At 52.8% G+C, this 25,801-nt stretch overlaps 2 protein-coding genes across 3 annotated transcripts; one reads left to right on the top strand and one right to left on the bottom strand.

Annotated features, from left to right (window-relative positions):
• Positions 1 to 259: 259 nt before the first annotated feature.
• GET3 (guided entry of tail-anchored proteins factor 3, ATPase) lies at positions 260 to 11,126 on the bottom strand. Its single transcript, XM_005588139.4, has 7 exons — positions 10,957 to 11,126; positions 9,977 to 10,124; positions 3,084 to 3,232; positions 2,850 to 3,000; positions 1,275 to 1,382; positions 987 to 1,184; positions 260 to 610 (listed from the first exon to the last, which is right to left on the bottom strand). Exons 1-7 carry the CDS (start codon positions 11,115 to 11,117, stop codon positions 479 to 481), a joined length of 1,047 nt encoding a protein of 348 aa, XP_005588196.1. The 5' UTR covers positions 11,118 to 11,126; the 3' UTR covers positions 260 to 478.
• Positions 11,127 to 13,956: 2,830 nt separating this feature from the next.
• TRIR (telomerase RNA component interacting RNase) lies at positions 13,957 to 17,969 on the top strand. 2 transcript variants are annotated; one of them, XR_012428442.1, is made up of 3 exons: positions 13,957 to 14,328; positions 17,059 to 17,272; positions 17,542 to 17,969. XR_012428442.1 is itself a non-coding variant. In XM_005588138.4 (3 exons), the coding sequence occupies exons 1-3, from the start codon at positions 13,984 to 13,986 to the stop codon at positions 17,647 to 17,649; spliced, it is 531 nt and encodes a 176-aa protein (XP_005588195.3). In that variant the 5' UTR covers positions 13,957 to 13,983; the 3' UTR covers positions 17,650 to 17,969. The 2 variants fall into 2 exon arrangements, 1 of the variants encoding a protein (XP_005588195.3); XM_005588138.4 differs by having other exon boundaries at positions 17,195 to 17,272.
• The last annotated feature ends 7,832 nt before the right edge of the window (positions 17,970 to 25,801 follow it).

The following is a 25,801-nucleotide window of genomic DNA, read 5'->3' as shown; positions in this document are numbered from 1 at the left end:
GGGCAAATGCCTCTGCGTTCCATTCCAGGCCTCACAGCCCCAGCAGGGACACCTAGGGATACCTTAACCCATACAGAACGAGACAAAGGTATCTCTCACCCAAGACACCCTCCTTCCAAAGTTGCCACAATGAACATGCATCTCTATTAGGTCTCTGTTGTGAATGGGCCCCTGTAGATGTGACACTTCTTTGCAGCGCACAATCTGTGCAACTGTACATAAAGGTGCTTACCTTCACCTCCCAATGTCAACAAATATAGCAGTTTAAGATCATTTTATTGAAGAGCAAGAGGTGGGAGAGGTAGGAGGCAACTACAGCTCCCCACCAGCCCCACCAGGGGGAATGGACCCCTCCCTGCCTCCTGCCCAAGTGGCTCCCCCTGTATTATAGGGGGGACTTTGTGCAAACTCTGCCCCGAGGGGGTGGGGAGGGTAGAGGGTGAGTGTGAAATGGCAGCGGTTGGGGCTGGCAGCTGTGCTACTGGGCACTGGGGGGCTTATAGGGCTCCAGGAGGAGGGCTGAGAAGGTGTTGACCTTGTCTGCCCCCCGCACCTCATGGGGTAACAGCGGCAGCTTCACGATGTGGAAGTCTTCATACAGGTCCTCCATCTGCAGCCAGGGCAGAGGGTAGAAGGCAGTGGTCAGGGGGCAGGAAGGCAGAGACAGTGTGGATCAACAGAAGGGGTTAAGCTAGGAAGCTTCCAGGGTCAGGGAGAGAATATAGGGCAGGAGCTTAAGGTGTCATAAGTGGGAGTTGGGTTAGTATAGCCAGAGATCACTGGGCTAGACCACCTGCTCTCCAGGGTCACAGGGATCTAGGCCAGGCCAGCCACAGTCCTCTATGGCCAGAATAAGGGTGAAGGATCTGAAATGTGGGGGCAAAGGGCAGGAGGCTAGGCCAGAGGGCCAGAAGGTGGAGCAAAAGGTCAGAGAATAAAGGGGCAGAGGTGCCTCTGCTGAGCCAGTGCTGGGTGGGTGGGCACACCTGGTCCAGATACTTGGCCTGGATCTTGTGGCGGGCCTCACACATCTTGCAGGGCTTCTCGGGGTCAGGGAAGACGAGCTGGTTGACAATGATATTGTGCGTGTCGATCTTGCACTTGGCCAGCTCCTGGATCAGCCTCTCTGTCTCATACAGGGACAGGAACTCGGCAATGCATACGCAGATGAAAGTTGTCTGCTCCTACAGGGCACAAGAGAGGACAGTGAGGGGCGGGTTCTGCCACGGTCCTCAGCCCCCGGGCCTCTCACTGCCAGCCAGACCACCACTCACAGGGTCCTTGAACTGCTCGCTGACTGAGCGGATGACGGGCAGAGTCTCCTCTAGCTTGGAGGCCAGCTGGTCTGCGTTCATGTCCCCCAGGCCCAGCATGTTGCACATCTGCAGGGGGGATGTGGGAGGACTCATAGCTTACCTGGGGCTCATTAAACCTCCTGGGTTGGGGGTTCACTAAACACCAGAGGGATGACTCCTGATACCTCCCAGCGGTTAAAGGCTCAGGCCCGTGAGCAGATTCCTGGGGTTGGTCAAATACCAGCTTTGCCATTTCTTTCTTCTTTTCTTGGAATGGAGTCTCGCTCTGTTGCCCAGGCTGGAGTGCAGTGGCGTGATCTTGGCTCTCTGCAACCTCCGCCTCCCGGGTTCAAGCGATTCTCCTGCCTCAGCCTCCCAAGTAGCTGGGATTACAGGCACGGGCCACCATGCCCGGCTAATTTTTGTATTTTTAGTACAGGTGGGGTTTCACCATTTTTGGCCAGGCTGGTCTTGAACTCCTGACCTCAGGCGATCCACCCGCCTTGGCCTTGCGAAGTGTTAGGATTACAGGCGTGAGCCAACGCCACCGGCCTCAGCCTTGCCATTTCTAGGGAACTATGGCTAAGGGGCTTGACCTTCTGGGGCCTCAGTTTCCCCATCTCTAAACTTTACATCCCAGACCTGTTGTACCAGATGAGCTGATGCATATAATGTGTTCAGAACAGTGTCTGGCACACAGTAAGTGCCCAGTGTTACCACCTGAGGCACAGGTCCTCACAGGGTACACACATGCACATATACCATGGTGGCTGGTGCTGGTGGTGTGAAGCACTGTGGGGGCTTTGGGGTTGTCATCGTAATAATAAGCCACGGGGGTTGGGCACAGTGGCTCATGCCTGTAATCCCAGCACTTTGGGAGGTCGAGGTGGGTGTACTGCTTGAGGCTAGGAGTTCAAGACCAGCTTGGGCAACATGGCAAAACCCTGTCTCTACAAAAAATACAAAAATTAGCTGGGCATGGTGGTACACATCTGCTAAGTACACGTCTGCTAAGTACCCCCAGCTACTTGGGAGGCTGTGGCACGAGAATCACTTGAACCCAGGAGGTGGAGGTTGCAATGAGCCGAGATTGCACCACTGCACTCCAGCCTGGGTGACAGAGCAAGACTCTGTCTCAAAAAAAAAAAAAAAAAAAGTAATAATAATAATAATAATAACAACCCATGGGGCACTCTCATGATCTCCATTTGCAAGACAAGGAAGTTGAGGCCCAGAGAGGTGAAGTGATTTGCTTGAGGTCACACAGCAGTTGGGTCACATGGTGAGTGCAGAGGGTTTGAAGGCAGGTTGCCTGGTTCTGAAATGTGCTTTCTGGCTCTGTCTAGGGTATTTAGTGGGCAGGGGCAGGGACACTGAGTCCTGCCTGCGGGGGAGGAAAGACAGCTCCCTCCCATGCCCTCCAGGGAGAATTCCAGAGAGAGAAGGGGTGGGAAGGAAAGGGAATTGTTAGTAGGTGTCTGAGGGTCTAGGGGCCTGGGCCTACTCCCACTCCCGGCTGCCTGGATGGTGCAGGTGGGGGCCCCCGCCGCCTGCCTGTGAGATGAAAGGGCTGATCTGGTTCTTGATCTGCATAAGTCGGCCCAGGCCCCGCTCCACGATGGTGGGGAAGTTGAGCAGCCTCAGTGTGTGGCCCGTGGGTGCCGTGTCAAACACCACCACCGAGAAGTTCATGCCCTTCACCAGCCTGAGGGGAGACAGGGGTCAGGCCCTCTGTGTCCACTCTTCCCCTTCCCCAGGCAGCCCCCACCCCTGCTGGCTGGGCCTGACCTCATGACCTCGGCATAGCTCATGGCCTCATCGATGCCGGGAAATGCGCTCATGGCCTCCTGCATCATCTTCTTGCCCATGCTCAGCATGTTGTCTTCCTCGAAGAACTCGTCAGGCAGCTCCGCCACGCCCAGGCTGGGGTCAATCTCCTGGGGGCCAAAGGGATGAGACAGAGGTTGCTGCTACTGCTGGGGGAGCCTTCCTACCTGGGCACAGGGCCAGGGGAAGCCTTCTTACCTGGGCACAGGGCCAGAGGGAGCCTGTGGCGGGCTCTGACCACAGGCGTTTCATTAGGTCACAGCTGGGGGGACCCTGAGGTAGCACTTAGGGTTTTGTATGGTTGCATAAAGGGTGAAAAACAACGGGAAAATTGCAAGCTGTGGCCAGGGCCCTCGAAGGGAAGCCAAAACCCACTGCGGGCCATTTACATTGCTACTCCCCACTTGTAACCGGCCACTTGCGACCCCAGATACTCCCGTGAATGGGCCATGACCTCTTCCAGATCATCCATCCCTCCACTGAGAGATTCCTTGACCACCCTAAATAACAGCACAGATCCACTGACATCCCCTGCCCTGCCTTCCTTTCTCCTTAAGGTTTAGTCCTTAGGAGCTGGGCAGGATAGCTCACGCCTATAGTCCCAGGCACTCAGGATAATGAGATGGGAGGATCGCTTGAACCCAGGAGTTGGACACCAGCCTGGGCAATATAACAAGACACATCTGAAAAAAGAAAAATTAGCCCTTCCTCACATCCCTCATGATTCCCTTATCATGTTTATCATCTGTCTCCAGAGCAGATGGAGGGGCATCCCCTCAAGGGCAAGGGTTTTACCATCTAGCTCACTGCTGTGTCCTCAGCACTTAGCATGAACAGTGCCTGGCACAGAGGTCGTCAATATGTATGCAGAATCCGGCCAGGCACAGTAGCTCACGCCTGTAATTCCAGTCCTTTGGGAGGTGGAGACGGACAGATCACCTGAGGTCGGGAGTTGGAGACCAGCTTGGTCAACATGGTGAAACCCTGTCTCTACTAAAAATACAAAAATTAGCCAGGCATAGTGGCGGACGCCTATAATCTTAGCTACTCTGGAGATTGAGGCAAGGGAATCGCTTGAACCCGGCAGACGGAGGTTACAGTGGGCCGAGGTCACACCATTGCACTCCAGCCTGGGTGACAGAGTGAGACTCTGTGTCAAAAAACAAACAACAAAACAAAACACAAACATGTATGTAGAATCTATAAAGGGATAACCACGGCTGGGGTCTCTGGCCAGTCTCAGACTCAATGCCTCCCTCTTTTTTTTTTTTTCTGAGATGGAGTTTTGTTCTGGTTGCCTAGGCTGGAGTGTAGTGGCATGATCTTGGCTCACCGCAACCTCCGCCTTGTGGATTCAAGTGATTCTCCTGCCTCAGCCTCCCAAGTAGCTCAGACTACAGGCATGCCCCACCATGCCGGGCTAATTTTTTGTATATATATATATTTTTTGAGATGGAGTTTCACTCTTGTTGTCCAGGCTGGACAATGGTAAAATCTCAGCTCACGGCGACCTCCGCCTTCTGGGTTCAAGCGATTCTCCTGCCTCAGCCTCCTAAGTAGCTGGGATTACAGGCATGCGCCACCACCCCAGCTAATTTTGTATTTTTAGTAGAGACGGGGTTTCTCCATGTTGGTCAGGCTGGTCTTGAACACCCAGCCTCAGGTGATCCGCCCACCTCAGCCTCCTAAAGTGCTGGGATTACAGGTGGGGCCACCATGGCCGGCCAATGCCTCCCTCTTTTTTTTTTTTTTTTTTTGAGACGGAGTCTCGCTTTGTCGCCCAGGCTGGAGTGCAGTGGCCGGATCTCAGCTCACTGCAAGCTCCGCCTCCCGGGTTTACGCCATTCTCCTGCCTCAGCCTCCCGAGTAGCTGGGACCACAGGCGCCGCCACCTCGCCCGGCTAGTTTTTTTTTTGTATTTTTAGTAGAGACGGGGTTTCACCATATTAGCCAGGATGGTCTCGATCTCCTGACCTCGTGATCCGCCCGTCTCGGCCTCCCAAAGTGCTGGGATTACAGGCGTGAGCCACCGCGCCCGGCCAATGCCTCCCTCTTCATCCTCCTCCTTTGTCACCTCTTCTTGGTGACTTCATGGGTCCCATGGGGAAGGACCCAACTCGCTGGCCTTAGGGGTCATTCCCTCTTGGGGAGCTTGCCCACTCATCACTACACCCTAGTACCACTCTCTGACCGCAACCTCCTCTTATGCCTCACGTATTCTAAGCCTCTTTGGGCCACTTTATCCCCTCACCTGGCCCCTGTAAATTGTCAGTGTTCCTCTTGGCTGGCACCCTTATCCAGCCCAGCTTCCATAGGTTCCCTCTGCAAACACTCCCTTTCCCCCTGCTGTTGGCAAAATCCCCCCACTCTGGTTACTTGCAGCGTTTTTTTTTCTTTCTTTTAGAGATAGCGTCTTGGCTGGGCGTGGTAGCTCACATGTGTAATCCCAGCATATTAGGAGGCCAAGCTGGGCAGATCATTTGAGGTCAGGAAATTGAAAACAGCACGGCCAACATCGTGAAACCCCATCTCTACTAAAAAGAAATACAGGCCAGGTGCGGTGGTTCACGCCTGTAATCCCAACACTTTGGGAGGCCGAGGTGGGCGGATCACGAGGTCAGGAGATCGAGACCATCCTGGCTGACACAGTGAAACATGAACAGTGTCTGGCACAGAAGTCGTCAACATGTATGCAGAATCCGGCCAGGCACGGTAGCTCACGCCTGTAATTCCAGTCCTTTGGGAGGTGGAGACGGACAGATCACCTGAGGTTGGGAGTTCAAGACCAGCTTGGCCAACATGGTGAAACCCTGTCTCTACTAAAAATACAAAAAATTAGCCGGGCGTGGTGGCGGGCACCTGTAGTCCCAGCTACTTAGGAGGCTGAGGCAGGAGAATCACTTGAAATCGGGAGGGAGAGGTTGCAGTGAACCGAGATTGCGCCACTGCACTGCAGCCTGGGCAACAGAGTAAGACTGTCTCAAAAAACAAAAAACAAAGCAAAAAAAAAAAAAAACCCCCCCAAAAAAACACAAAACAACAACAATAAAAAAATTAGCTGGATGTGGTGGCGGGCACCTGTAATCACAGCTACTTGGGAGGCTGAGGCAGAAGAATCGCTTAAACTCAGGAGGCAGGGGTTGCAGTGAGCTGAGATCACACCACTGCATTCCAGCGTGGGTGACAGAGTGAAACTCAGTCTCAAAAAAAAAAAAAAAAAGAGATAGCATCTCACACATATCTCATTGCAGCCTCAAACTCCTAGGCTCAAACGATCCTCCTGCCTCAACCTACTGACTTACTGGGACTATAGGCACACGCCACCATGCCCAGCTAATTTTGTTTAACTCCTGGCCTCCCTCAAGTGATCCTCCTGTCTCAGTCTCTGCAAGCACTGAAATTATAAGTGTGGCTTTCTAGCTCTTTAGTATCACTGCACTTGAGGGTCTGAACACTCCTGAAGAGTATTTCCATCTTGCTCCCTACCCTTTTTTCTTTTTTTGGAAATGGAATCTCACTCTGTCGCCCAGGCTGGAGTGCAGTGGTGCAATCTCGACTCACTGCAACCTCTGCCTCCCGGGTTCAAGCAATTCTTTGCCTCAGCCTCCCAAGTTTCTGGGATTATAAGCGTCTGACACCAGGCCTGGCTAATTTTTGTATTTTTAGTACAGACGGAGTTTCACCACCTTGGCCAGGCTGGTCTTTTAACTCCTGACCTCGTGATCCACCCTCCTCAGCCTCCCAAAGTGCTGGGATTACAGGCGTGAGCCACCGCGCCCGGCCCTTGCTCCTCTCTTCTGAACACAAATCTCCAATGGACACTTGGTGATCCAGACAATTCTGGTTCCCTCTGCTACCTTAAGAAGCGTTTATGTGGCATTTTCTCCCTCCTCAAACTTCTATCCCATTCACTGCTGAGGCCCTTGCCCGTTCCTTGGTGAGAAAGAGAAGCCATTGGCTGCCAACACCCTCATCTCTGCTGAGGAAGTGCCCCAATTCCTCCTGTTTCCCTCCCAGTCCTTGACCCTGGCAGCACCCAAGTCCTGGGTCTGTATACTGGATGGAGCTCATCCCACCTGAGGACTGTCCTCTGCCAGCATCCTCACTCTGCAGCAGCTCTTTATTTTATTTTTTATTTCTTTATTTTTTTTGAGATGGAGTCTTGCTCTGTCGTTCAGGCTGTAATGCAGTGGTGCCATCTCAGCTCACTGCAAGCTCTATGTCCCGGGTTCACGCCATTCTCCTGCCTCAGCCTCCCAAGTAGCCGGGACTACAGGTGCCTGCCACCATGCCTGGCTAGTTTATTTATTTATTTATTTTTGAGATGGAATCTCACTGTCGCCCAGGCTGGAATGCAGTGGCACGATCTCGGCTCATTGCAACCTCTGCCCCTCCGAGTTCAAGCGATTCTTCTGCCTCAGCCTCCCAAGTAGCTGGGATTACAGGCGCCTGCCACTGTGCCCGGCTAACACCTGGCTAATTTTTGTACTTTTTTTTCTTTTTTTGTGAGACTGAGTCTTGCTCTGCTGCCCAGGCTGGAGCGCAGTGGTGCGATCTCGGCTCACTGCAAGCTCTGCCTCCCAGGTTCACGCCATTCTCCTGCCTCAGCCTCCTGAGTAGCTGGGACTACAGGTGCCCGCCACCGCACCCGGCTATTTTTTTGTATTTTCACTAGAGATGGGGTTTCACTGCGTTAGCCAAGATGGTCTCGATCTCCTGACCTCGTGATCCACCTGTCTCGGCCTCCCAAAGTGCTGGGATTACAGGCATGAGCCACCGCGTCCGGCCTTTATTTTGTTTTTTGAGACAGATTCTCCCTCTGTCACCCAGGCTGGAGTACAGTGGCGCGATTTCAGCTCTCTGCAAGCTCCGCCTCCCAGGTTCATGTCGTTCTCCTGACTCAGCCTCCGGAGCAGCTGGGACTATAGATGCCTGCCACCATGCCCAGGCAATTTTTTTTGTATTTTTAGTAAAGATGGGGTTTCACCGTGTTAGCCAGGATGGTCTGGATGTCCTGACCTTGTGATCCACCCGCCTGGGACTCCCAAAGTGCTGGGATGACAGGAGTGAGCCACCGTGCCCAGCATTTTTTTTTTTTTTTTGAGACGTGGTAAAACCTCGTCTCTACTAAAAATACAGAAATACAAAAATTAGCCGGGCATGGTGGTAGGCACCTATAATCCCAGTTACTCTGGAGGCTGACGCAGGAGAATCTCTGTCTCCTGGGTTCAAGTGATTTTCCTGCCTTAGCCTCATGAGTAGTTGGTATTACAGGCACCTGCCATCGTGCCCAGCTAACTGTTTTATTTTTTTATTTTTTTGAGACAGAGTCTCGCCCTGTAGCCCAGGCTGGAGTGCAGTGGCCGGATCTCAGCTCACTGCAAGCTCCGCCTCCCAGGTTTACGCCATTCTCCTGCCTCAGCCTCCCGAGTAGCTGGGACTACAGGCGCCCGCCACCTTGCCCGGCTAGTTTTTTGTATTTTTTAGTAGAGACGGGGTTTCATGGTGTTCGCCAGGATGGTCTCGATCTCCCGACCTCGTCATCCACCCGTCTCGGCCTCCCAAAGTGCTGGGATTACAGGCTTGAGCCACCGCGCCCGGCCCTGTTTTATATTTTTAGTAGAGACAGGGTTTCACCATATTGGCCAGGCTGGTCTCGAACTCCTAACCTCAAGTGATCCGCCCACCTTGGCTTCTCAAAGTGCTAGGATTACAGGCGTGAGCCACGATGCCCAGCCCTCACACAGCTTTAAATGCCAACCTTGGGACAGTGACTTCCAAATGAATGCCAACCTCCTCTGGGCTCCAGACTCACATAAACAAGCTATTGTCATGATGTTTCCACTTGGATTTCCAGTGGGCACCTCAGATTCACTGCGGAGAAAATGAAATTCTTGATTTGTCCATTCTACACCTACTCCTTTCCTAGTTTTCCCCATCCTAGCTGCTTAGAGAGACAAGAAAGACATGTAATCAATTCATTTCTTTCTCTCACCCATTACAACCAAGTAATCTCACTGGCTTACTTCCAAAATACATCCCTAGTGCGATGTGGTGGCTCATGCCTGTAATCTCAGCACTGTGGGAGGCCGAGGCGGTCAGATCATTTGAGGTCAGGACTTCAAGCCCAGCCTGGCCAACATGGTGAAAATCTGTCTCTACTAAAAATACAAAATTAACAGGCAGTGGTGGGGCATGCCTGTAATGCCAGCTACTCAATAGGTTGAGGCATGAGAATTGCTTGAACCTGGGAGGTGGAGGTTGCAGTGAGCCTAGATCGGGTCACTGCACTCCAGCCTGGGAGACACAGGATTCCTGAGTGTTTAAAAAAAAAGAAAAAAATCTCAAATCTGACTATTTCTCCCCCAGCATTCTGCCTCCACCAGAGTCCAGGATGTTGTCATCTCTCAACTGGTTACATCCCCAATCTCCTTGTTAGTTTCCCTGCTTCTACACTGACTGACAATTAAATCTCCACCTGGCCATCAGAGGGTACTTTTCAAACATGAATTTGGCCACGACACTGCCCTGCTTAAAACAAACAGCTTTCCATTGAACCTGGAGTCAATGCCAAACTTCTTACCGTGGCCCATAAGGTACCACACTTTGTGGCTCTGATTGGTCTCTCCAACTTCTTCTTCCCCTACCCTGGCTCAATAAGCTTTAGGCACTCTGGTGTGCTTCCCGCTCTGCAATTCCTCATTGGTTCTCTTGTGAGTATGTTGAGGAAGGGGTGAAACAGGAGAGACACAGGATAAAGAGTGGATAGGACATGGTGGCTGCTGGTGTGTGCACACAGGAAAGGCTGGAAGAGGCCTTTCCCAGAAGTGGGGGCTAAGCCCTGCTCCACTCACCATAGCAAAGAGGTTGTCATAGCCTTTGACCTTAGTAGGCACCTTTGAGAACTTCTGGTCAAAAGCATCTGAGATGTTGTGAGCTGGGTCTGTGGAGATGATCAGCACACTCTCACGCCCCTTGGAGAGCTGGACTGCCAGACTGCAGCTGGGTAAAGGAAAAGTAAAAAGACAGGGGATGAGGGGTTGGGCTCTGTTCCCTGGGTCTGCAAGGATAGTGGTAGTTTCCCTGGAGCAGGTGACCCGGATCAGCAGGGGCCTTGAGAGGAGAGTATGGGTTACGGTGGGATTGAGCCTCAATCCCTACAAAGGAACCCTCTCTGATTTATCTACTGACCCTTCTATGTGGACTAGAGAGATAAGGTTCAAATGACTGAGTATGTCTGGCCTAGTGCCCGATGCTTCTTTGCTGGGCACACAGTGGCATGGCCCAGCTGTCCAGCCAGCATAGCTTGACTCCGTGCTCCCTTCTTTAATAAGCTAAGGGATCCCTTGCACTCCCTGGTAAGCACAGGATGGTTCGGTCCACTTGTCCAGGATAATCTGCCGCATGGACACCTCCTGCCTGTAGCTGCCTGGGACAGTCTGATCATGTGCCCTCTCCCTCGCTTTCCACCCTCACTCTCGCCTTGGACATAAAACACCAAGGTTTACCAAACTACGATTGCTTGTTCTGGTGCCGCCCCTACCCACAACTCTGGATTCACTCAGGTACGGTCCAGCTGATGGGGACATCTAAGTGCTTCCCCGTCCCCCGGGCGCTGCACTTGAGCCCCAACATGGATGGTCCAATTCAGAGGGTGCTAGGGCTGCATTGAAGAGGTCTTTCTCATGTGCTCCAGGTAACTTCCAGAGAGTGAAACCCAAAGACCCCCGCCAGCCCCCTTGCCCGGGTCGTGGTGGAAAAGCCGGTCCTTGGCCTCCCCTTCGCCCAGTAGTATATCCTACACGCCTCCTGGCCCCCGCCGCAGCCTCCTTACCTGCAGGTGGTCTTGCCCACTCCACCCTTGCCCCCGACGAAGATCCACTTCAGGCTGCGCTGCTCGATGATGTTGCTAAGCGTAGGCTCCAGCGGCTCCACATCAGGCGCATCTTCGAACTCCTCTGCCTCAACCCCCCACCCGGCCACCCCTGCCGCCATCTTGGAACTGGCTCACGTGATCCAGCGGAGCGCACCATACGAAGCACCTACAGGGGAAATTCTCTATCACATTCCTATCGAGGCTAGAAGCATAAGTTAATTTCCTCATTACTTCCATTTTAGGAGAAATATAAATTACATTTTCACTATTCTTTGCTTCCAGGGTTCACCTTGTCAACCTCTGGTCTATAATTTTCCAAGGGCTCCCCCTACCTAATGAACACATCGGTACGGTCCAGGCTACTCCCCTTCACTGATTGGGCCCTAAGTCTCGCAGCTCTCCTTTCATTGGCTACATCTTTTCTTACGTCCACCAATCACTCTCATGCTCCGGTAGCGCCAACCTCTCCTTAGCAACCAGCCAAACACCCAGTCCATGCCCTTTCGGTGAAGTTAGATTCCCGGTCCGCCTTGGCCTCCATAGGCTCAACTTTATGTCCATCATTTTCCCTCTATTATTCACGTTAGGTCCCAACCTCGCCTCAGGTCCGCCTCCTCTATTATTCAATAGGCTGTGAGCCACTTGGCTCTTGCCGCAAACCAATCATAGACAAATTGACTCAGTTGGCTGGCTATAGGTCCCCGGGCTGACAGTGGGTTAGAGTGGGCGAGTCCAGAGTTTTGTCCTGGACGCCCTGATCTCCCATGCCTAGCAGGCACCATGCCTGTAATTGCGCTCCGTTTGGTAGAAGGGACCCTAATTCCTAAAAGCCGCCTTGTATTTCAAGAGAAGACTCCAGTATACCATATTTCATGTTTGAACCTCTGTCCTGGAGCAGGAACACAAGCTGGGTTCCAGGCCCTTGATGGAGACCCCAGCCCATGACACTCTTAACTTTAGAGGGAGATTAGAGCCTAGAAATAACCCCAACTTCATCTGAATACTACAGCTCATAAACTAATCTGATTCTCTGGCCGGGCGCGGTGGCTCACGCCTGTAATCCTACCACTTTGGGAGGCCGAGGCGGGTGGATCACCTGAGGTCAAGAGTTCAGGACCAGCCTGGCTAAGATGGTGAAATCCCGTCTCTACTGAAAATACAAAAATTAGCCGGGCGTGGTGGCACGCACCTGTAATCCCAGCTACTCAGGAGGCTGAGGCAGGAGAATCGCTTGAATCCGGAGGGCAGAGGTTGCAGCGAGCCGAGATTGCGCCACTTCACTCCAGCCTCGGTGAAAGAGTGAAATTCTGTCTCAAAAAAAATATTTAATTAATTAAAAATAAATAAATAAATAAAATAGGCCGGGCGCGTTGGCTCACGCCTGTAATCCCAGCACTTTGGGAGGCCGAGGCAGGCAGATCACGAGGTCAGGAATTCAAGACCAGGCCGAGGCAGAAGAATTGCTTGAACTCGGGAGGCGGAAGCTGCAGTGAGCTGAGATGACACCACTGCACTCCAGCCTGGGCGACAGAGCGAGACTCAGTCTCAAAAAATAAAATAAAATAATAATAACAATAACAAAATTAAAAAAAAAAAGCTGATTCTCAGACGGGGACCTCAGCTCCACAGAGCCCCTATGTCCCCCAAAAATGTGAGCTTTATCCAGAGATGAGTACCCAACCCAAAGATACCCCTATTTTTACTTGGGGGGCCCAGGCTACACATGCTCTCTATTCCCTAGTTAGGGACTCAAGTTCCCAGGTGTCAGCTGAGTACACAACCCCAAATGAGGTCCTTCCCCTCACAGAGATTATTATTGGTGTCAGACGGGGATTCTAGCCCTGGAAAACGAATCTGTTCCCAGCCCCAAGTGAAACCAACTCCAGAGAGCAAGCTACAGCCCCAGTCTCAGACGACAGTCTCATTCCCCGGGAGCCCCAGTCTGGGAAACACCAGCCCGAGTACCGCTGAATTTTGAGCACCCGAGAGGCAGGGCTCGGTGGCTCATGTCTGGAATCCCAGCACTTTGGGAGGCTGAGGTGAGAGGATTGCTGGAGCCTAGGAGTTTGAGAACAGCTTGGGCAACATGACAAAACCCTGTCTCCACAAAAATAAATAAGTAAATAAATAAATAAACCAGGCATAGTGGCGCATGCCTGTTTTCCCAGCTACTCGGGAGGCTTTGGTGGGAGGCTCACCTCAGCCGTGAGAGGTCGAGGCTGAAGTGAGCCGTGATCAGGCCTTTGCACTACAGCCTCGGAAACGGAGTGTGACTCTGTCTCCAAAATAAAACAAAACAAAGCAAAAAACCAAAAAACCAAAACAAAAAAAACAGCAAGACTTATCCCGATGGCTCACACCTGTAATCCCAACACTTTGGGAGGGGAGGCCAAGGCAGGAGGATCGCTTGAGGCCAGGAGTTCGAGACCAGCCTGGGTAATATAGCCAGGCGCCCGTCTCTAATTTTTAAAAAACAAGGCCGGGCGCGGTGGCTCATGTCTGTATTCCCAGCACTTTGGGAGGCCGAGGCGGGCGGATCACCTGAGGTCGGGAGTTCGAGACCAGCCTGACCAACATGGAGAAATCCCGTCTCTACTAAAAATACAAAATTAGCTGGGCGTGGTGGTGCATGTCTGTAATCCCAGCTACTCGGGAGGCTGAGACAGGAGAATCGCTTGAACCTGGGAGGTGGAGGTTGCGGTTAGCCGAGATCGCGCCATTGCACTCCAGCCTGGGCACCAAGAGCGAAACTCCGTCTCAAAAAAAAAAGAAAAAAACAAACAAAAAAAAACCCGCGAGACGGGGGCCCCTCCCCCTAGCCCCGCCCCTTTGGGTTGATTCCCTCATTCACCCCGCCCCGCTGCAGACGCTAAAGGGCCGGACCGCTCTTCCCGGCATGCATTGCTCCGGACGAGGCGAGTCGGGCGCCAAGCGCGGGGCCGGAGCGGCCTTCCCGGAGTCCTTTGCGCGGCACCTGGCGACAAAATGGCTGCCCGAGGGAGACGGGCGGAGCCTCCGGGCCGGGAGGCGCCGGGCCCCGCGGGTGGTGGCGGTGGCGGGAGCCGTTGGGCTGAGTCGGGACCGGGGACGTCGCCCGAGAGCGGGGACGAGGAGGTGTCGGGCGCGGGTTCGAGCCCCGTATCGGGCGGCGTGAACTTGTTCGCCAACGACGGCAGCTTCCTGGAGCTGTTCAAGCGGAAGATGGAGGAGGAGCAGCGGCAGCGGCAGGAGGAGCCGCCCCCGGGTCCGCAGCGACCCGACCAGTCGGCCGCCGCCGCTGGCCCCGGGGATCCGAAGAGGAAGGGCGGTCCGGGCTCCACACTTAGCTTCGTAAGGAGCCGTGGGGGTGGGGGCGGGCGCCACGGCCTGTCCTGGCAGCGGGAGTAGGGGCCCGTGAAGGGGGATCGGGACCGAGGTCCACTTTCCTTTCTGAATGAGGGGCCCGTCCGGGTCACCCACTGAGGATGAGGAACTTGGGGTCTGGGGGCGGGAGTGGGGACTCCAGGAGCCTGCCCGTGGGAACTGGAAGCTGAGGAATTCCCTTGGAATCAGCACTGTGGAGAGTGAGGAAACGTGGATATCGGGATTCCTGTTTGAATGGTACCCGGACCTTGGGTCATGGGACCACCACTAATTGTGAGGAAAGGGGGTAAATTAAGTCTGGACTCTGAGCTATATGCATTAGACTCAGACCAGTTACTGTGTAAGGACAATTACTTACCTAGGACAATTACTTGACTTCCTTGTATCTTATTCGACCAACCTCCATTTATTGAGCACTTTACCTCGTGCTAGGCATTGTGCTAGATGCTGGTATGCAGTGGTGAGCTTACAGACAAGATCGCTGCTTTCCTGGAGCCTCTGGGCTGGCCTACCCTCATTTTCCCTAGTTGCAAAAATAGACATCATCGCATCTCTTGATGTGGTGAGGGTTTTATGAGGTGATCCTGGAAAAGTGGTTAGCATAGAGCCTGTCTTCCAGGAAGGGCTAAACTGGTGGTTGTCAATTGGGGCAGTTCCCTCCACCCCCACATTTGGCAAAGTCTGGAGACATTTTTGGTTGTCAGAACTGCGGGAGGGGGTGCTAGTGACATCTATGGGTAGAGGCCAGGGATGCTGCTCAACTTCTTACCATGCGTTTGGCAGCGCCCTCCCACCCCCAAACAAAGAATAATCCAGCTCAAAATGTTATTAGTGCCAGGTTGAGAAACTCTGGGCTAAGTAAATAGGGCGTATATTGATTTTTGGCTCTGAGCTTGCCATGTCTGTAGTGTTAAGATCAAGTCCCTGCAGTGTGGAGGAAAAAGTGTTGACTTGAGACTAACAGATTGGGGGCTCTAGTTCTGGATGCTGCATGTGATTTTGGGCGAGTGATGTAACTCCTCCAAGCCTCAGTTTCTTCATTTGTTAAAAATGAGTGTGGATTGGGTGCAGTGGCTCACACCTGTAATTCCAACATTTTGGGAGGTTGAGGTGGGTGGATTGCTTAAGCCCAGGAGTTGGAGAGCAGCCTGGACAATATGGCAAAAACCCATCTCTACGAAAAAAATTTAAAAATTAGCTGGGCATGGTGCCACACATGCCTGGAGCTCCAGCTCCCCAGGAGGCTGAGACAGGAGGATCGCTTGAGCGCAGGAGATTCAGGCTGCAGTGAGCCATGATTGCACCACTGCACTCTAGCCTGGATGACAGAACAAGAGACTATCTTAAAAAAAAAAAAAAAAATCAGTGTGAAATAGTCCCAGCAGGACGGGCGCTGTGGCTCATGCCCGTAATCCCAGCACTTTGGGGGCCGAGGCGGGCAGATCACCTGAGGTCAGGGATTCGAGACCAGCCTGGCCAACATGGTGAAACCCCCGACTCTACTAAAAAAAAATACAAAAGTTAGCCAGGCATGGTGGTGCATACCTGTAATCCCAGCTACTCGGGAGGCTGAGGCAGGAGAATCACTTGAACCTGGGAGGTGGAGGTTGCAGTGAGCTGAGATCGTGCCACTGCACTCCAGCCTGGACAGTGAGACTCTGTCTCCAAACAAAACAAAACAAACAAACAAAAAGAAAATAGTCCCAGGTTACTGAATGCCTGGTTGTCTGTGAAGCCTGTTGGAGCCCCCGGAGCGCAGGAGCCCTCAATCAATGGGAGAAGGTGGGATACAGGATGAAAGGCTAGAGGAAGACAATCTTTGAGGAAAGGGTAAGGAAGGAAAAACGTCAGGACCAGGGTTGGCGTGAACCTGCGAGTGGAGGCTGAGTATCCCTTCATGAATGGGTGTAGCAGTTGTTGCATCTGTTTCATTTGTTCATTGAGGGTCTATTTTGGCTGCACCCTCAAAGAGGCCATGCCAGGCTAGGCACAGAGAAGGCAATGTTGCTTGATGTCTAAGGATGCTGTCCAGAGGCTTTGACCCACCTGACCCTGAATCAGCTCCATTGTTTGTTGTTAGCATGACTTCTCCTTCTGAAAGACTTTCCTCATCTAGGAAAAGGGGGTGGTTCCTTTTTTTTTTTTTTTTTTTTTTTTTTGAGACAGAGTCTCGCTCTTGCCCAGGCTGGAGTGCAGTGGTGGAGCCTTGGCTCACTGCAACCTCCTCCTCCCAGGTTCAAGCAATTCTGCCTCAGCCTCCCGAGTAGCTGGGATTACTAATTTTTTGTGTTTTTAGTAGAGATAGGGTTTCACCATGTTGGCCAGGCTGGTCTTAAACTCCTGACCTCAGGTGATCCCCCCTTTTCCACCTCCAAAAGTGCTGGGATTACAGGCCTGAGCCACCGCGCCTGGTCAAAAAGGGGGTGGTTCTAACTTTCATCTTAGGGTAGCTGTGAAAATGGAAGGAGATGATACATCTGCAGCACTTGGCACAGGGCTTGGCATACAGTACATGCTCAATAAAGGGAGCTATTGCCACCTCTTGTGGTCCCTGCTAGAGAGGGTGAGGCTTTGGCATGGAAAGTGAGGACAAAGCTGGTCCCTACTGAGGTGGGCACTCTTCTTGCTCCCTGGGAGGGCACCGCGGGCCCAGGGCAGGCGCTGAGTCGCGTGTGCTCCTCTCTGATTGCTGCGCAGGTCGGCCGGCTGGCGGAGCTGGGCGCGGCGTCAGGACGGGCCACCAGGCCGGGCTAGGAAGGTGTAGTGGGCCTCAGCGCCGCCAAGGGCGGTCCCGGCTCCTGTAACCGTTGCAGTCTTCTGTCCCTTCACCCAGGTGGGCAAACGCAGAGGCGGGAACAAACTAGCCCTCAAGACGGGAATAGTAGCCAAGAAGCAGAAGACGGAGGATGAGGTGAGCCGGCTGGGTGCAGGAGGGCCACCCACATTGCCTTTTCCTTCCAGCTTTTGTGCCCAGCCTTCTCCCTCCCTGTCTGGTATCCAGGCCTTTGCTGAGTGTACCTGGCAGGATAGGAGGGTCCCCAGATAACTTGACTTTACAATCTTTAGCTCAAACCCAGAGTCTTCCGCTGGGTGACACTGGGAATGGGTCACCTGTCTCAGGGCAGTCCTGACCCTGGTTCCTGGCACCCCCCCCTCCAAACCCATATCCCCCTTCCACAGGTATTAACAAGTAAAGGTGATGCGTGGGCCAAGTACATGGCAGAAGTGAAAAAGTACAAAGCCCACCAGTGCGGTGACGATGATAAAACTCGGCCCCTGGTGAAATGACGCCCCTCCCCCGCCTGCCCATGGCCTGGGACTCTCTGCGATGTACATAACTATTTAATGCAGTGGCAGCGGTGGCAGCCTTCCCCGAGAGGACTTAAAAGCAGAAGCAAACCGAGATGCTTCCCGCAGCCGTGGACGATTCTCCAGGACTCTTTTTTTACCTTGAGCACTTGCCTCGTGAGACTTCATAGAACAGTGGTTTACTGTCCCCCCTTCTCACCTCCTCATTCTCTCTGGCTCTTTCTCTCTTCCTCTTCTCACCCTCCTCCCTTCCCTTAGCCATCACTTCTGGGAAGTAAAGAACTTGACTTAGTGCCGGAGCTGTGTGCTTGGTTTGTCTTCTTTGCGCTGTCGGACCTAAGCCTTCCCCTGGTAGCCGGCATTGTACCTGTCAAAGCCTGGGTCTGGCCTGGTAAGGAGCAGGATATGGAGGGGGTAGGAAGGACAGGGGCACATCCCCTCATGTAGGCCTGGACTTTCCCCAAGACCCATCTCCCCTCACTGCTGCATCCCCACCATGCCACCTTAGGCTCACTTTCTCTTCACAGTTCCATTTTGGCTGGGCCAAAGCTGTTGCATTGTGCATTCAGCAGACACTTAGGAGCATCTGTTATGTGCCAGGGTTCTGCAAGGCTCCAGGGCGACAGCTGGGAACACAGCAGACCACACCCTCCCTGCCCTTACAGAAGGAGACAGACACAAACAAAAAGGGGAAGCCCTTTTGCAGCTAGGGAGGAAGGGGGTATGTCTTTTAGGTGACATTTGATTAGAGTCCTGAGGGGATGAGACAGAGCCCCAGGCAGAGGAATAGCCAGGTCGGAGAGGGCTTGGGCCTGATGAAGTGAGGAGGAGGACGGAGGGATTATAAGGGGAGAATTCAGGATTTTGTTCTTTTTTTTTTTTTTTTGGAGATGGTCTTGCTCTGTCGCTCAGGCTAGAGTGCAGTGCTACAATCACAGCTCACTGCCTCACTGCAACCTCGACTTCCCGGCCTCCTCCCACCTCAGTCCCGCGAGTAGCAGGGACCACAGGTTCACACCACCACGCTCTGCTAGTTGTTTTTTTTTCTAGAGATGGGGCCTCCCTATGTTGCTCAGGCTGGTCTCCAACTCCTGGGCTTAAGCAGCCTTCTCACCTCAGCCTCCTAAAGTGCAAGGATTACCAGTATGAGCCATTCTCGGCCCAGGATTTTATTCTTTTTTTTTTTTTTTTTGAGACGGAGTCTTGTCTCTGTCACCCAGGCTGGAGTGCAGTGACGTGATCTCGGCTCACTGCAACGTCCGCCTCCTGTGTTCAAGCAATTCTCCTGCCTCAGCCTCCCGAGTAGCTGGAATTACAGGCGCTGGCCACCATGCCTGGCTAATTTTTGTATTGTTAGTAGAGACAGGGTTTCACCATGTTGGCCAGGCTGGTCTCGAACTTCCGACCTCAGGTGATCCACCTCAGCCAAAGTGCTGGGATTACAGGCTTGAGCCACCATGTCATGCCCGGGATTTTAAGTGAGGAGAAGGCTTTGGAGGGTATTTGAGGTAGCAACATCGTACGTTTTATATCTTCAGGGGATCCCTCTGGCTCCTGTGGGGAGTAGACTGAAGGGGGCTGAGGGTAGAACCTGGGAGACTGGGGAGGGGAGTGGAGGGGACTGTATCTTGGTAGCAGAGGAGGTGAGGAATGCTGAGAGCTGGATTCCGTGGGGCTGTGTGCTCTGCTGGGGGAAAGGCCACTCAGTCCTCCAGCTACTTGAAGCCCTTCCAGGGAGGCTGGAGTCTGTCCCTTCCATATGCATACACCCTCAAGAGAAGGAGGGCGCGGGGGTTCTCTGTCCAACCTTGCAGAACATGATCATTGACACAGACCTCCCAGCCCTTCCATGCCCTCCTCCTGGCTCCATTGTGCATCCTGTTGGAGCCAGAAGCTGCCTGGCTCCACCTGTTCTCCAAACCCACACGAGTTTTAAGATGCCCTTGCTTCCCATCTCAAACCTGCTGAACCTGGAGCAATGTTGGGGGCCCCCTAGCTATAGGCTCACCCCAGTCTTCCCAGGCAGGAATGGCAGCAGCTAAGCAGCCTTGGCACTCCTACCCAGCTTAGGGCTGGGCCCTCTTCCACTTTCTTTTTTTTTCTTTTTTGAGATAAGGTCTCCCTCTGTCACCTAGGCTGGAGTGCAGTGGTGAAATTACAGCTCGCTGCAGCCTCAACCTCCTGGGCCGAAGTGATCCTCCCACCTCAGCCTCCTGGGTGAGGTCTACAGGCATGTGCCATCAGACACGGCTCATTTTTTTGTTTTTTTTTTGTAGAGACGAAGTCTTGCCACGTTGCTCAGGCTGGTTGGGAACTCCTGGGCTCAAACCATCTTCCCGCCTTGGCCTCCCGAAGTGCTGGGATTACAGGTGTGAGCCACTGCACCCAGCCCCCTCCTTCCACTTTTTTATTTTTATTTTTTGAGATAGGCTCACTCTGCGCCCAGGCTGGAGTGCAATGGCATGATTTCGGCTCACTGCAACCTCCGCCTCCCAGGTTCAAGCAATCATCCTGCCTCAGCTTCCCAAGTAGCTGGGACTACATGAGTGTGCCACCACACCAAGCTAATTTTTATCTTTTTGGTAGAGCCGGGGTTTCCTGACTTCAAGTGATCTGCCGCCTTAAGGATTACTGGTATGAGCCACCGTGCCTGGCCCCTCCTTCCACTTTCAATCAAAAGAGGACCAAGACTCAGAGAAACACGGCCTCAGCAAGTAGAGGGCTGTGGTCCTGGAAGTGGGCTGAGGTGGGCCCATCCCGGTACACCACAGGCTCTCAGATTTTGCCAGATGCAGTCTGTGGAGGTTGGGGTGGGGCATTTACTCTTGTAACACATGATGAGCATCTGTTATGTGAAGTCATTTAACCAAACAGACAAAAATCCGCCTAGCCCAGAATGGTGGCTTACATCTGTAATCCCAGTGACCGGGGAGGCTGAGACACAGGTGGATCACTTGAGCCTAGGAGTTCAAGACCAGTCTGGATAATATAGCAAGACCTTTCTTGCTAGAAAAAATAAAAGCTGGCTGGGTGCGGTGGCTCACGCCTGTAATCGCAGCACTTTGGGAGGCCACGGTGGGCAGATCACTTGAGGCCAGGAGTTTGAAACCAGCCTGGCCAACGTGGTACAACCCCGTCTCTACTAAAATTACAAAACATTAGCCGGGCGTGGTGGCACACACCTGTAATAGCAGCTATTCGCTATTCGGGAACCTGAGGCAGGAGAATCTCTTGAATCTGGGAAGGCAAAGGTTGCAGTTAGCTGAGATCATGCCACTGTACTTCAGCCTGGGCAACAGAGTGATTCCATCTCAAAAAAGTTAAAAAAAAAAAAAAAAAAGGCCGGGTGCAGCGGCTCACGCCTGTAATCCCAGCACTTTGGGAGGCCGAAGCGGGCGAATCACGAGGTCAGGAGATCCAGACCATCCCGGCTAACACAGTGAAACCCCGTCTCTACTAAAAATACAAAAAAAAATTAGCCAGGCGTGGTGGCGGGCGCCTGTAGTCCCAGCTACTGGGGAGGCTGAGGCAGGAGAATGGCGGGAACCCAGGAGGCGGAGCTTGCAGTGAGCCGGGATCGTGCCAATGTACTTCAGCCTGGGCAACAAAGTGAGATTCTGTCAAAAAAAAAAAAAAAAAAAAAACCTAGCTGTCATGGTGGCACCTAAAATCCCAGCACTTTGGGAGGCTGAGGTGGGTAGGTGGGCGGATCACAAGGTCAGGAGTTTAAGACCAACCTGACCAACATGATGAAACCCCATCTCTACTAAAAATACAAAAATTAGCTGGGGGTGGTGGCGCACGCCTGTAATCCCAGCTACTTGGGAGGCTGAGGCAGGAGAATCACTTGAACCGGAGAGGTGGAGGTTACGGTGACTATACTCCAGCCTGGGCAACAGACTGAGACTCTGTCTCAAAAAAAAAAAAAAAAAAAAAAAAAAAAAGAATAGGATACCTTTCCTGTTTCACTTCCTGCTAACATACAATAAGGTTTTTCTACTTTAGTTTGCACATGGGCTGAAAGGTCTCTCCCATGGCCGGGCGCTGTGGCTCACGCCTGTAATCCCAGCACTTTTGGAGGCCAAGGCGGGCGGATCACGAGGTCAGGAGATCCGAGACCATCCTGGCTAACACGGTGAAACCCCGTCTCTATAAAAATACAAAAAATTAGCCAGGTGTGGCGGCGGGCGCTTGTAGTCCCAGCTACTTGGGAGGCTGAGGCAGGAGACTGGCGTGACCCCGGGAAGCTGAGCTTGCAGTGAGCTGAGATGGCGCTACTGCACTCCAGCCTGGGTGACTAGAGAGATTCTGTCTCAAAAAAAAAAAAGGTCTCTCCCTCCTACTTTGGGGAGCTAGCTCAGGTGTGACTTTGGCCTTGGGGATGGACTATGGGGGGAAGGAACACAGGAAGGTAATGGAGCCATCCCTGCCTCCTCCTCCCCCAAAGCCACCAGCAGAGACTGGATCTTTAAAAAGCAACAGAAGCCTGGGAAGTAGGTCGCCCTGCAGCATCTCAGCCTCTATTCTAGTGTCAAGAGGCAGGAGAGGCTGAAAGCCCAGGCACATCCCTTTACAGTACTTACCCGCTTTGACCTTAGAAAAGTCTGAAGAGGGAGGAGAATGAAATCCAGGTTTTGGTGAGTCACACAGCCCTGGCTTCAAACTATTCTAGAGCCTGTTGACTGTGTGATCTTGGGTAAGTCACTTAGACTTTCTGTACTTCAGGTTCTTCATCTATCAAATAGGGATAAAATACAGAAGCATCTCTAGAGTCAAGTTCTAAAGTAAGGGCAATATTCATGGAATCTAACCCTGCTATTGTTGAAAACAGCTAGTGCTTCCCAGGGTGAAGAAGTTGGCTTGCGTTTGGGAACTGTGTTAAGTCAGTTAAGTGCTGACCTTTGAACTCGGGGGACAGTGTGATGAGAGGCTCGAGCAGGGAGGCTATTGTAAATTGAGAACGTGTTTGTCTCGCATTTCAGATTCGTGGTTGGACACCAATTCTTCTTCTTCTTTTTTTTTTTGAGACGGAGTCTTGCTCTGTCGCCCAGGCTGGAGTGCAGTGGCGCGATCTCGGCTCACTGCAAGCTCCGCCTCCCGGGTTCACGCCATTCTCCTGCCTCAGCCTCCCGAGTAGCTGGGACTACAGGCGCCCACAACCGCGCCCGGCTAATTTTTTGTATTTTTAGTAGAGACGGGGTTTCACCGTGGTCTCGATCTCCTGACCTTGTGATCCGCCCGCCTCGGCCTCCCAAAGTGCTGGGATTACAGGCGTGAGCCACCGCGCCCGGCTCTTTTTTTTTTTTTGAGATGGAGTCTCGCTCTGTCGCCCAGGCTGGAGTGCAGTGGCGCGATCTCAGCTCACTGCAAGCTCTGCCGCCTCCCGGGTTCACACCATTCTCCTGCCTCAGCCTCCCGAGAAGCTGGGACTACAGGCACCCACCACCACACCCGGCTAATTTTTTTGTATTTTTAGTAGAGACGGGGGTTTCACCGTGTTAGCCAGGATGGTCTCGATCTCCTGACCTCCTGATCCGCCCGCTTCAGCCTCCCAAAGTGCTGGGATTACAGGCGTGAGCCACCATGCCCGGCCCCAATTCTTTTCTTTTTGAGACGGAGTCTCACTGTATCACCTAGGCTGGAGTGCAGTGGCATGATCTCGGCTCACTGCAAGCTGCGCCTCCCGGGTTCACGCCATTCTCCTGCCTCAGCCTCCCAAGTAGCTGGGATTACAGGCGCCTGCCACCATGCCTGGCTATTTTTTTTTGTATTTTTAGTAGAGACGGGGTTTCACCGTGTTAGCCAGGATGGTCTGGATCTCCTGACCTGGTGATCTGCCCACCTCGGCCTCCCAAAGTGCTAGGATAACAGGTGTAAGCCACCGCGCCCGGCCGGTTGGACACCAATTCTGTGAGTTTCTTTTGGCATGGAGTGCTTCTAATTGAGCTGAGGTAAGTTTGCCAGGCATAGGGCTCTTGTGAGATTTGCATGAGATAACATTTGGCCTTTTTTCTTTTTTTTTTTTTTTGAGACAGAGTCTCACTCTGTCACCTAGGCTGGAGTGAAGTGGCATGATCTTGGCTCACTGCAACCTCCGCCACCCATGTTCAAGCAATTCTCCTGCCTCAGCCTCCTGAGTAGCTGGGATTGTAAGCGCAGGCCACCACTCCTGGCTAATTTTTTTTGTATTTTTAATAGAGACAGAGTTTCACCATGTTAGCCAGGATGGTCTCAATCTCCTGACCTCGTGATCTGCCCTCGGCCTCTCGAAGTGCTGGGATTACAGGTGTGAGCCACTGCACCTGGTGTTAATGAGATAACATTTGGAAACTGCTTGATATGCAGTAGGTGCTTAAGAAATAGGAAAAAAGGGCCGGGCGCGGTGGCTCAAGTCTAATCCCAGCACTTCGGGAGGCCGAGACGGGCGGATCACAAGGTCAGGTGATCGAGACCATCCTGGCTAACACAGTGAAACCCCGTCTCTACTAAAAAACATACAAAAAACTAGCCAGATGAGGTGGCAGGCGCCTGTAGTCCCAGCTACTCGGGAGGCTGAGGCAGGAGAATGGCATAAACCCAGGAGGCGGAGCTTGCAGTGAGTTGGGATCAGGCCACTGCACTCCAGCCTGGGCAACAGAGGGAGACTCTGTCTCAAAAAAAAAAAAAGAAAAAGAAAGAAATAGGAAAAAAGGCCGGGCGTGGTAGTTCACGCCTGTAATACCAGCACTTCGGGAGGCCAAGGCGGGTGGATCACCTGAGGTCGGGAGTTCGAGACAGCCTGACCAACATGGAGAAACCCTATCTCTACTAAAAATACAAAAATTAGCCGGGCGTGGTTGTGGGCGCCTGTAGTCCCAGGTACTCGGGAGGCTGAGACAGGAGAATAGCTTGAACCCTGGAAGCACAGGTTGCAGTGAGCTGAGATCCCACCATTGCACTCCAGCCTGGGCAACAGAGCACAACTCCGTCTCAGAAATAAAGAAATAGGAAAACACTGGGCCGGGCACAGTGGCTCACACCTGTAATCCCAGCACTTTGCGAGGTCGAGACCGGTGGACCACCAGAGGTCAGGAGTTCAAGACCAGCCTGGCCAATATAGTAAAACCCCATCTCTTCTAAATATACAAAAAATTAGCCTGGCGTGGTGGCAGACGCCTGTAATTCCAGCTACTCGGAAGGCTGAGGCAGGAGAATCGCTTGAACCCGGAGGCGGAGGTTGCAGTGAGCCATTGCACTCCAGCCGGGACAATGAGGGCGAGACACTGTCTCAAAGAAAAACCGCCAGGTGCGGTGGCTCCCGCCTGTAATCCTAACACTTTGGGAGGCCGAGGCGGGCGGATCATGAGGTCAAGAAATCAAGACCATCCTGGTCAACATTGTGAAACCCCATTTCTACTAAAAAAAAAAAAAAAAAAAAAAAAAAAAGCCGGGCGTGGCTAATTAGCAGAGCGTGGTGGCACATGCCTGTAATCCCAGCTACTCGGGAGGCTGAGGCAGGAGAATCGCTTGAACCCGGGAGGCGGAGTTTACAATAAGCTGAGATCGCGCCATTGCACTTCAGCCTGGCAACAGAGCGAGACTCCGTCTCAAAAACAAAACAAAACAAACAAAAAGAGACAGAAAAACAAAAACAACAAAAACAACAAAACCCCACAACCTTGTCCTGATTCAGCACTCAAATTCATCAGCTGGAGAGGAAGAAAAAATTCCGTGACCTCACGAGGGCCAACAATGTGGACTATACATGCAGCAGCGGCTACTTTCTTCTGCCCCAAGGCTTGCGCAGGGCCGCTGGAAATTTGCCATATTATATGAAGGGGGTGAACCTTAACAAATTGTCTCCTGCATCCCAAACTCGCTCCCCATCTGATCGTTATCTGGGGCAGCCCCCAGATTTGACCAGAAAGCTCTTATCATTCACACCCGCCCCAGGAACCCCCAATCCAGCCGCAGCTCCCCAGTCTCACTCTTCTGTTCCCCATGCACCTCGGTTGGTCTAGAGACCCTCCTCCCAATTTGATTCTCAGCTAAAACCCCAATGCGCGGCGACCCTGGCGCATGGCAGGACGGGATTTGTAGTTCCAGGGTTTATCGGAGGGTGGGGGAAGGGAGGCCTTTACGCATGCGTTTG

Source organism: Macaca fascicularis, chromosome 19, assembly GCF_037993035.2.
Source record: "Macaca fascicularis isolate 582-1 chromosome 19, T2T-MFA8v1.1".
In the NCBI taxonomy this organism is placed as follows: domain Eukaryota; kingdom Metazoa; phylum Chordata; class Mammalia; order Primates; family Cercopithecidae; genus Macaca; species Macaca fascicularis.
Note: the sequence above shows the minus strand (reverse complement) of the source record. Positions and strands in the feature narration are given on the sequence as shown.

Excerpts from the sequence above, each read along its gene's own strand:
- TRIR (XM_005588138.4), top strand. The coding sequence starts at position 13,984 with ATGGCTGCCCGAGGGAGACGGGCGGAGCCTCCGGGCCGGGAGGCGCCG. Across the intron at positions 14,329-17,194 it reads CGGGCTCCACACTTAGCTTC|GTGGGCAAACGCAGAGGCGG; the intron begins GTAAGGAGCCGT and ends CCCTTCACCCAG. Across the intron at positions 17,273-17,541 it reads AGCAGAAGACGGAGGATGAG|GTATTAACAAGTAAAGGTGA; the intron begins GTGAGCCGGCTG and ends CCCCTTCCACAG.
- GET3 (XM_005588139.4), bottom strand. The coding sequence starts at position 11,117 with ATGGCGGCAGGGGTGGCCGGGTGGGGGGTTGAGGCAGAGGAGTTCGAA. Across the intron at positions 3,233-9,976 it reads ATGACAACCTCTTTGCTATG|GAGATTGACCCCAGCCTGGG; the intron begins GTGAGTGGAGCA and ends TTTGGCCCCCAG. Across the intron at positions 3,001-3,083 it reads AGCTATGCCGAGGTCATGAG|GCTGGTGAAGGGCATGAACT; the intron begins GTCAGGCCCAGC and ends GTCTCCCCTCAG.